The sequence below is a fragment of the Mustela nigripes genome, unplaced genomic scaffold (genome assembly GCF_022355385.1).
Source record: "Mustela nigripes isolate SB6536 unplaced genomic scaffold, MUSNIG.SB6536 HiC_scaffold_20, whole genome shotgun sequence".
Classification (NCBI taxonomy): Eukaryota; Metazoa; Chordata; class Mammalia; order Carnivora; family Mustelidae; genus Mustela; species Mustela nigripes.
The window spans coordinates 164,069-175,795 of NW_026739436.1; the positions used below are offsets into that span (position 1 = coordinate 164,069).

Sequence of the window (11,727 nt, forward strand, 5' to 3'; positions counted from 1 at the left end):
AAAATCTTTAAAAAAAAAAAAAAAAGAATATTTATGGCTCAAGTAGACTTCAGTTTTGTTTCCTTCCATTCCATTTTTATTTAAATTACAGAACAACACACTGATTTTGCATACCCTAAAATTTCCCATTCATGCACACATTACCTATAACTAACCCTCATGGCAGTTATACCTAAAACAGATTATGGCTTATAACGTATTATAAAATACATCTATATTATGGCATAAAATAAAGACAGCTAGTATTTTGTTTTATTTTTAAGATTTTATTTATTTTACAGAGAAGAGAGGAACACAAGCAGTGGGAACAGAAGAGGGAGAAGCAGACCTTCCACCAAGCAGAGCCGGATTTGAGGCTCAGTCCCAGAACTCTGGGATTGTGACCTAAGCAGAAGGTAGCCACTTAACAACTGGACTGAGCCACCCAGCCTCCTTTATGGTGACTATTGTTGAAAAGCAATCTATTTAGCTTCCTATACCATACTTGGAAGTACATATGCTGTGAATGATTAACCTACTGGTTTATATGGTTAAATTGATATGATACAATGGATAATTTATCTTTACACCTAATTCTTCATTTAAATAGACCTTCTAGGGGAACCTGGGTGGCTCAGTGGGTTAAGCCTCTGCCTTCCGCTCGGGTCATGTTCTCAGGGTCCTGGGATCAAGCCCCACATGGGGCTTTCTGCTCAGCAGGGAGCCTGCTTCCCCCTCTCTCTGCCTGCCTGCCTCTCTGCCTACTTGTGATCTCTCTCTCTGTCAAATAAATAAATATTTTTTAAAAATTAAAAAAATTTAAAAAAAAATAAATAGACCTTCTAAAATAATTTTAGTTCTCTGCAGAGTTCCCATCACAAAGAAAATATAAAAATAAGGGACCTTTTCCTTAGCAGGCAGCCTGGTTCACCCACCTTGGGAAAAAAAAACAACAAAACTATCCTCCATCCTTCATTTATTCCCAGCTCTGGACTTAAAAAAGATTAGTAATTTTGTTTCCCTGCTTTTGCTTTGTTATTAAAATACCACACTTAGTATCTTTTACTAAGAATATGTTACAAAAATACCAGTGAGGAACAAGATACTTCAACACAAAACAGCTACATAAAATAATCTTTTCTTTCCAATTACTTAGCAATTACAATGTTGTATAATCTGTCCCAAAATAAGAAAACATCTGGCACTGAAATGTGTACTAACCTTCCAGTAATCAGTCTGTAAACTGTAGTATCTCTGATATGCAGATAATGCTGAAAAAAGAAAAGTAATTATTAGTGAATTTTTTGTCTCATTTGAAAATCCACACAACAAAGATTTAAAAATTTTTTAATAAAGATCTTATTTATTCACTTGACAGAGATAGAGAGATCACAAGTAGGCAGAGCAGCAGGCAGAGAGGGAGGAAGGGAAGCAGGCTCCCTGCTGAGCAAGGAGCCTGATTCAGGGCTCAATCCCAGGACCCTGGGGGATCATGACCTGAGCAGAAAGGCAGAGGCTTAACCCTGAGCCACCCATGTGCCCCAAAGATTTTTTTAAAAATTTAATAAGCTGCCCCTCTAGCCTACATCTCAGCACACTATGATATAAATAGCAAACAATTTACTATTTATGGGCTACCAATAAAATTATCTATGAACACAATAGAAATAAACAATCTACCGGCAATCATTATCATTATAATATAAAATCATTATCAGATTTTATCCTTGCTTAAATAGATGTCCAGTCTTGACAATTACTTCAGTCACTTTGGTTTCCCTCATGGAACAAATCTCATGGTAATTTTCTAAGCCTATTATATACTATAATAAATCTTCTAATTTTTCCTCAAAAATGCAATTCACTTCCCAAGAAAATAAAAAGCACATACACACATGCTTCTATTGAAACAGATGAAATTTGGCAGTTTGGAGTTTATGAGCAAATGGGTAAGAATTCTTGATATTTTTGGTCCAAAAAAATGACCATGGGAACAGGATCCATGGGCACAAAGAGCTGCAGTGGGATTGTGAGGAGAGACTGATTATATACTTTTTAATTACTGGGGATTAGAGATAGCATAAGTCTAGAAGGAATATGGAAGGAAGACTTTCAGGACCTTGAGGGACTGTCAGCTGCTATGAAGATAAAGGGACTTTTTTCTTTAATAAAACATAAACACTGGGGCACCTGGGTGGCTCAGTTATTAAACATCTGCCGTCAGCTCAGGTCATGATCCTAGAGTCATGTAATCAAGCCCTATATCCGACTCCCTGTTTGGCGGGAAGCCTGCTTCTCCCTCTCTCACTCCCCCTGCTTGTGTTAGCTTTCTCACTGTGTCTCTCTGTCAAATAAATAAATAAAATATTTAAAAAATAAAAATGAAAAATGGAAAGAAAAATAAAAAACCATAACCATGAAGGTACCAAAGCAGCCCCAAGTTCCTTGAGGAAGGTCACACTTTGCAGTTTCAGGTATCAGAGGGCTGCAAGCCATAAGGAGATTTAATTTAAGCTTTATGCCTATTACTTTTGTTTCCCTTATCAATACAATCAACATTACCTTGGGCTACCACTAGTTTCAATTTAATTTCAAAATGGTTATTCCTGTGCTCCCTAAACCATCCGAAGTTATAAAAGATTTGGGATCACTTGAAGCTGTTCCCTGCCAACCCTAAAAAAAAGGGCACAGAAGGTAAAAAGGTAAAAGAGATGTGACATAAACTTGTTAGAATTTATGGCAACACTAAAGTAATTTATTAAAGTAAATTAAAAAGGGGCACCTAGGCAACACAGTGGGTTAAGCAACTGCCATCTGCTCATCCCAGGGTCTTGAAATAGAGGCCTACCTCCAGCTCTCTGCTCAGTGGGGAGTTTTCCCTCCTGCCTTTCTCCTCAGCTTATTATACTGTCAAATAAATGAATCTTGAAAAAAAATAAAAATTTTAAATATAAAGAACACAGGAAATTCTGACATTTTCAGTAGTACCTGAAAGTCTTTAAATTTTTTAAAAACATTTTATTTATTTATTTGATGGAAAGAGAGTTCACAAGTAGGCAGAAAGGCAGGCAGAGAGAGGAGGAAGCAGGCTCCCCACTGAGCAGAAAGCTTGACGTGGAGCTCGATCCCAGAACCCTGAGATCATGACCTGAGCCGAAGGGAGAGGTTTATTAACTCACTGAGCCACCCAGGCGCCCCTAAATTTATTTCTTAAATTACTTCAAGGGGAACATTTACAGTAAAACAGTTAGGAATGAGCTCATTTTACTTGCCCTCTAAGTGCAAGTAGAGTGACCTATCAGTAGTATACCAGAAGAAGAGCTAGTACATAGTGTAATATGCTGATGATTTTCGTATCTAAAACAAACATTTTTATGATTTTAGACATTTTTCACAATAGAACTATAAATATTATCTAAATTCCTTCCATGGGAGGGCCTAGGTGGCTCAACAACTGGGCAACAGACGCTTGATTTTGGCTCATGATTTCAGCTCAGGCCCACGGTCTGAGGGTCGGGAGATGGAGCCCAGGGTAGAGCTTGCTTCGGGTTCTCCACCACCCTCACACACCCGTGAAGGTCTATTAAGCACAAGTGTGCTCAAGCTCTAGTTTTAGAAAAAACTAAAGGGAAACTTGCCCCGCCCGCCCCGCTCCATGCTCCTTACTTCCTTCGCTTTTTACTATTATTTGAGATAGCTGAGAGAGAGAAGAAGCAATGGACAGGGTCAGGCACCAAGAAGAAGCAGATTCCTAGCTGAGCAGAGAGCCCCAGGAGGTACTCAATTCCAGGACCCTGGGGTCATGACATGAGCCAAAGGCAGACACTTAGCTGACGAACCCAACCACATACCCTAAACTTGCTTTTTTCAAATATTTCCATAAAATTTTAAAAATCAGAATTTTTAAGTATGCAAACTTAATGCTCTGGAAATAATGAGTATATATAAGAATCCTTATTAATACACTACATTTCATGTCTAAGAAATGACTAAATGATTAAGGGTTTGTTTTTTTTTTTAAGGATCTAATTTTTTTTCTTTTTTTAAGATTTTATTTATTTATTTGACAGAGAGAGATCACAAGTAGGCAGAGAGGCAGGCAGAGACAGAGAGAGGAGGAAGCAGGCTCCCCGCTGAGCAGAGAGCCCGATGTGGGACTCGATCCCAGGACCCTGAGATCATGACCTGAGCCGAAGGCAGCGGCTTAACCCACTGAGCCACCCAGGCGCCCCAAAGGATCTATTTTTAAAACAACTCTAAACAACCAAATTCATAATACAGTGAGTCATATTGTATTGCATATATACACTGCCCAGAGCAAACAGCTCTAGTAGGAAAGGTCACAGTAGCAAAACTTTAAGAGAAACACCCAACTCCAGCCCACTCCAGTCCTCTTATTCTAAGTGGGGAAACAGAAAAATTCAATTCAGTTCACAAAGTAAAGGCTCACTAAAGAGTGAAACCTAATCATTGTCTTGATAAGACACATCCCCTCACCGCCCCCCTATTTACCACATTACTGTTTATAGCAGTTCTTTTTAATTAATATACTAATCCAAATTTTAGAAAAAATTTACAAGACATACTAAGGGCAAAAACACAATTTGAAAAAAACAAGCATCAGAAGGAAAATGGAAAGTATATGGGATTTATCAAACTGGGAATTCAATAATACAATATGCTAAAAATAACTAGTACATAAACAGAAGAGTATGCAAGAACAGAAGGGCAATGGAACCAGAGAAGACAGAAATGGTAACAATCAAGAAGAAATGCCAAACTTCAAAAACACTGTAACAATAATATAAAATGCCTGTAATGGGATTATTAGTAGACTGGACACAGGTGGGGAAAGAATACAGGAGATAAAGAATTTATCAAAAGAATCCTCAAAAACCAAAAACTGGGGAATAACTGCTGCAGGGAGAGGGAGATAAGAGGACTGTGGGGCTCCAAAAAAAAATTGAACAATGTGTAACGAGCCTACTAGAAGGTAAAACAGTGAGAAAAAAGAAATTATTGCAAATAATAAAGACAAAGAATTTCTCCCAAAATTAATGCCAGACAAATAAATCCCAGATCCAGGAAGCTCAAGAGAACACCAAGGAGGAAAAATGTCCAAAGGTAAAAGTAATTTAGGCATATTACTTTTATTTTTTAAAGATTTTATTTATTTTTTTGAGATATACAGAGGGAGAGAGAGAGCAAGAGAGCACAAGCAGAGGGTAGAGGCAGAAGGAAAGGGACAAGCAAACTCCCTGCTGAGCAAGAGCCCAATGTGGGACTCAATCCCAGGACACTGGGATCACGACCTGACCCGAACACAGATGCCCAACCAACTGAACCACCGAAGTATCCCATGGCACCTGATCCGAAGGTAGATATCCAACTGAGCCACCCAGATGTCCGATGGAATATCATTTTTAAGCAAGAGAAACTAAAAGATTATAATTTTTTTTAAGACTTTATTCATTTGAGAGAGAGCACATGTAAGGGAAGAGGCAGAGGCAGAGGGAGAAGCAGACTCTCTGCTGAGCAGGGAGCCCGATGCAGGATTTGATCCAAGCAGGACCCTGGGATCTTGACCTGAGCCAAAGGCAAATGCTTAACCATCTGAGCCACCCAGGCATCCTGAAAAGATTTTTTAAAAATAATTCAGAAACTAGAGGGAGTAAAAACACCTTTCCTACAGAAAAGCAATGGTAAAAATTATTCAAACTCTCAGAAGATGGGAATAGAATACTTAAATTCTGGGAGAGTGGGGAGGAAAGCAAACCTAAAGCAAAATTATCACTTAAAAAAAGTGAAGGAGGGACACATGGATGGCTCAAGATCTCAGGGTTACAGGGTTGATCCAGGTGCGCATGGGGCCTGCTTAGGATTCTTTTTCCATATCCTTCTCTAAACTTCCCCTTGCTTGCATGTTTGTGCACTCTCTCTTTAAAAAAAAAAAAAGTGAGGAAATACCTTGTCAAAGAAGCAAACATGAGGGAAATTGCTGACAGAGAGCTGCCTTGCCAAACACACACACACACACACACACACACACACACACGTATATGTTTTTTAAAGAAGTTCTTACAAAGAAGAAAATACAAGTCCAAAACACCAAACTACATGAAGAAATCACAAAGGAAAATAAGTAAATGTAAAATTAAAACCTATTTTTCTTAATAGCTGATGTAAAAGTTAACCATTCAAAATATCAACCTGTGTTTCTTATTACGTTTTTTATGTCTATATACACATACATAAAATAGATCTTTTTCAACTTAGAGTTATGTTCAGTAATCCCACTGTAAGTTGAAAACTATTATAAATGGAAAACCCATTTAATATAACCAACTGCCATACATAATAGCGTAGCCAAGCCTACCTTACATGAGCTCAGAACACTCACAATAGCCTTTATGAAGTTGGACAAAATCTGGCAAAATGCCTATTTTATAATAAAAAGGTGAGGGGTACCTGGTGGCTCAGTTAATAAAGTCTTCAATCTATATCTCAGCTCAGGTCTTGATGATATCAGGGACATGAGCCACTTTAAAAAAAAATGGGATCTATAACAAAGTGCTGAATACCTCAAATAATTTATTGAACATCATAATGAAAAGACAGATGATTGCAATCGTTACATGGGTATAGAAAGGTTGTTGGTATACTGGACGTTTACCCTCATGATCTCATGACTTATTAGAATAAGACTCACTTTTTTTTTTTTTTTTTTTTTTAAAAGAAGGTGTATTTGAGAGACAGGAATGAGAGCATGAGGCAGGAGGGTCTGAGGGAAAAGCAGACTCACCACTGAGGAGGGAACCTGATGCAGACTCGAGCCTTGGACTCCAGGATCATGACCTGAGCCGAAATTAAAGTCTTTTACACCCAGGTATCCCCAGAGACTCACTTTTATTTTTTAAAAAAGCTCCAAACAAGCCACAATAATCCAAGTTTTCCATCCTTGCTACATATGATACTTAGCAGAAACCGGTGCCAGAAATGACAAGCTCCAAACACTTAAAAAAAAACTTGTTTATCCACTTTTCAGTTTCATCCTATTCATATGCCTGATGACCTTCCTCCAGATTATTACCATCTAACTGTAGTAATAAAAATGTACCAGTAACAGGGGCGCCTGGGTGGTTCAGTGGATTGGGCCGCTGCCTTCAGCTCGGGTCATGATCTCGGGGTGCTAGGATCGAGTCCCGCATCGGGCTCTCTGCTCAGCGGGGAGCCTGCTTCCCTCTGTCTCTCTCTGCCTGCCTCTCCATCTACTTGTGATTTCTGTCAAATAAATAAATAAATAAAATCTTAAAAAAAAAAAAATGTACCAGTAACATAACAGTACCATTAACATAACAGAACCAAATTGTATCCACTTAAGGGAAGAAGAGGTCACACTTTTGATTCTAATCCCAAGTTGTTTCTCTCCGTAATGACCTTAGGTCAGCTTCCATACCAGTCCCTAAGTCACGCTAACCCCAAACCCCAACCATGAGACCTATTCAAAAAGGTGCCTGGGTGGCTCAGTCATTAACCATCTGCTTTCAGCTCAGGTCATGATCTCAGAGTCCTAGGATGGAGTCCCACTTCAGGCCCCCTGCTCAGCAGGGAGTCAGCTTCTCCTTTCCCACTCCTCCTGCTTGTGTTCCCTCTCTCGCGGTGGCTCTTTCTGTCAAATAAATAAATAAAATTTAAAAATAAAAAGGAGGTCCATTTACAACATGAGTTCCTCTTCTCCCATTCTCTGGCCACTGAATAAATTACCTGCTCATCATCAAATGCTGTGTGTTGTATTTGGTAAATGGTACTGAGTAGAGAAAGAAGTTATCATTTTGTAAGAACTGCTGTGGCACAGAGGCACATGAAAGGATCTTACTGAAGATAAGAACAAAGGCAAAAGAAACGTAGATAAAATTATATTTCCTTACAACTTACATCCCACCAACAAACACCTAAGAAAGAGAGCTCCTCCTCATGAAGCTCCAGCAACTATCTTAAAATTAATGCTTTGCTAGAAGCAGAAAGTAACATTTGCTTGATAATAGCCAGACCTCCAGGATCTTGTTAAGTCTTCTTTAACATATGACAATCCTTTTAGAAACTCCCTTTATCTCTACCCCCTCCCAATTTAGAGAGTATATAAGCAGTCACTTACAATCCCAGTGCAGCTCTTTCTGCCCTCCGATCCTGTCCCCATTCTTGTATAAAAACACCTTTTTGAACCAAAAAAAATCTCAAAAATCTCTGACCACTGGCTCAGAGACACACAACACATCATTTCCATATACCATTAGCCTGGGAAAAGATCCAAGTTCAAAATTCAAATACACTTTCTATTTGAATGCTTATTATTTTTCGTACCATTACAAAGACAAAAAATCTAAAATCAGGGTAAATTGGAGACTACCTATATATAAAACACGAAATGTCATCCATGACACACAGGACAGGAAAAAGAACTGAGATTACTTTACCAGAACATGCCTCACAGTCCAATGAAGCATTATTTGAAAGTTGACATGGAAATTACTTCTAAACTTATATTGATTACTCTAGGGTAAACATTTCAAAACATATTTTTAAGAAGTAGTTAAGAGGGGCACCTGGCTAGTATCCAAAATCTATAAAAAACTTATCAAACTCAACATCCAAAGAACAAATAATCGAATTACGAAATGGCAGAGGGGGGCGCCTGGGTGGCTCAGTGGGTTAGGCCGCGCTGCCTTTGGCTCAGGTCATGGTCTCGGGGTCCTGGGATCAAGTCCCCCATCGGGCTCTCTGCTTAGCGGGGAACCTGCTTCCCTCTCTCTCTCTCTCTGCCTGCCTGTCCACCTACTTGTGATTTCTCTCTGTCAAATAAATAAATAAATAAAATCTTAAAAAAAAAAAAAAGAAAAAGAAATGGCAGAGGTGGGTGCCTGGGTAGCTCAGTGGGTTAAGCCACTGCCTTAGGCTCAGGTCATGATCTCAGGGTCCTGGGATAAAGTCCCACATCAGGCTCTCTGCTCAGCAGGGAGCCTGCTTCCCACCCCCACTCCCACCCCCGCCTGCCTCTCTGTCTACTTGTGATCTCTCTCTGTCAAATAAATAAATAAAATCTTCAAAAAAGAAAAAGAAATGGCAGAGGATTTTAAACAAGCAAAGAAGACATCCAGATGGCCAACAGACACATCAAAAAGTGCTGCACATCACTCACCATCAGGGAAATACATATCAGAACCATAATGAGATACCACTTCACACCAGTCAGAATGGCTAAAATTAACCAGTCAGAAAACCACAGATGCTGGCAAGGATATGGAGAAAGGGGAACCCTCCTACACTATTGGTGGAAATGCAAGCTGGTGCAACCACTCTGGTAAGCAGCATGGAGGTTCCTCAAGAAGTTGAAACTAGAGCTACAATATGACCCAGCAATTACACTACTGGGTGTTTAGCCTAAAGATACAAATGTAGTGATCCGAAGGGGCACGTGCACCCCAATATTTATAGCAGCATGTCAACAATAGCCAAACTATGGAAAGAACCTAGATGTCCATCAGCAGATGGATGAATAAAGAAGATGTGGTGTATATAGACAATGAAATATTATGCAGCCATCAAAAATGAAATCTTGCCATTTGCCACGATGTGGATGAACTAGAGAGTACTATGCTGAGCAAAATCAGTCATTCAGAGAAAGAGAATTATCATATGATCTCCCTGATATGAGGAATTGGAGAGGCAACGTGGGGGGTTTGAGGGTTAGGGAAGGGAAAAAAACGAAACAAGATGGGATGAATAGGGAGACAAACCGTAACAGACTCTCAATCTCACAAAACAAACTGAGCGTTGCCGGGTGGAGGGGAGTAGGGGGAGAGTGGTTGGACACTGGGCATGGTATGTGCTATGGTGAGTGCTGTGCAGTGTGTAAGCTTAATGATTCACAGACTTGTTCCCCTGGGGCTAATAATACATTTTATGTTAATAAAAAATTAAAAATTAAAGAGGGATGCCTGGGTGGCTCAGTTGTTGAATGTCTGCCTTCGGCAAGGTCATGATCCCAGGGACTTGGTTTCAAGACCCACATCAAGCTCCCTGTTCAGCTTGATTCTCCCTCTTCCACTCCCCCTGCTGGTATTCCCTCTCTCACTGTCTCTATCAAATAATAAAATCTGTTTTAAAAAATACTGGTAAGATGGGGCGCCTGGGTGGCTCAGTGGGTTAAGCCTCTGCCTTCAGCTCAGGTCATGATCCCAGGGTCCTGGGATCGAGCCCCGCATTGGGTTCTCTGCTCAGCAGGGAGCCTGCTTTCCCCTCTCTCTCTCTGCCTGCCTCTCTGCCTACTTGTGATCTCTGTCTGTCCAAAAAAAAAAAAAAAAAAAAATACTGGTAAGAAAGCAGAAAACATGCAATCATTTATAATCAGAAAAGGAAAAAGAATGGAAAACAAAAATAAGAACAAAGAATAAAGGCAATAAAGACAAAAAAACATGGTGCCTGGATGGCTCAGCAGGTTAAGCCTCTGCCTTCAGCTCAAGTCATGATCTTGGGGTCCTGGGATTGAGCCCCTCATTGGGCTCTCTGCTCAGAGGAAGCCTGCTTCCCCCTCTCTCTGCCTGCCTCTCTGCCTACTTGTGATCTCTTTGTGACAAGTAAATAAACAAATTTTTTAAAAAAAGACAAATATCAATTATGGCAGCTATTAATCTGACTGTATCAATAACAATTACACCCCCAAGAATCCACGATGGCAGAGGAGTAGCAGACCTAAATCTCGTCTGGTCCCAGGAATTCAGCTAGATAGCTATGAAACCATTCTGAAAACCTACAAACTCAGCTGGAGAACAAAGAAAAAAATACCAGCAACTCTATGAACAGAAAAGCGATCATTTTCTGCAGGGTAGGAGGTGTGGAGGAGTGAATCTTAGATGACACATAGGAAGAGAGACCACGGGGCAGAGGGAAGGAGCCCCCGTCAGCCAAGTGACAGAGCAGCAAAGCACAAAACTGCAACTTTTATGAGTCTGCTCTGGTGAGGAATATTGCTCAGCTGACTAAGTGGGAGATGGAACCATTGCTGGGACAGTGAGGTCTCAGGATCATCAGGGTCACAGGAAGACGGTGAGGTGCCTCACTGTATCAGAGCACCCACATATTGGAGCAGGGAAGCCGAGTGAAAAGAGTGAGCTGACGAATGGGCTCTCAGCTCACAGTTGCCATAAACCATGTTTTCTAGCACAGCGGGCCACTGCTGTTTAAGTAGGGGTCAAACAAATGGCAGGACAGGGGAGAACCCCTCTTTCCTCCCACAGAAGGAGTGGTGGGGAGAGTGCTGCAGGAGCCTCTTGGGTTTGGAGACTTCAAACAGGGCTGTGTGCCTGAGACAGAAACGCTCACTTACAGACCAGGGGAATACAGAGTGCAGATGAGACCAGAGACAGAAAAGTGATCATAACTAACTGCTTTTCTTTCAGGGTTCACTGAGAAGTAGGACCCCAAGCTCTGGGCTCCTCTGAGGTGAGAGACTAGGAGGCCCCATTTTCATTCTCATCCTAAAAGCTGTGTGGAAAAGCCTTCAGGGAAGGAAAGCTACAGAGAGCAAATCCTAGCAGATTACTTAGCCTGGCAAGGGCACAGCCATGCTGCCTGGGGCAAAGATGTTTGAGAATCAAAGCAAAGGGTCCCTCCCCCAGATCAGCAAGAACATCTAGCCAAGACCATGTTACTGATGAAATGAGAACTGCAAAACTCCAGGGCTAGGGCAAT

At 40.5% G+C, this 11,727-nt stretch overlaps 1 protein-coding gene across 6 annotated transcripts in view; it reads right to left on the bottom strand.

Annotated features, from left to right (window-relative positions):
• Positions 1 to 11,727, bottom strand: part of LOC132008037 (histone demethylase UTY-like) — a 192,547-nt gene that overhangs the window by 145,254 nt on the left and 35,566 nt on the right. For all 6 annotated transcript variants that reach the window (XM_059386438.1, XM_059386437.1, XM_059386436.1 and 3 more), the window contains exon 4: positions 1,201 to 1,250. In XM_059386438.1, coding sequence (XP_059242421.1) covers positions 1,201 to 1,250 — 50 coding nt within the window. The remainder of the gene's footprint in view (positions 1 to 1,200; positions 1,251 to 11,727) is intronic.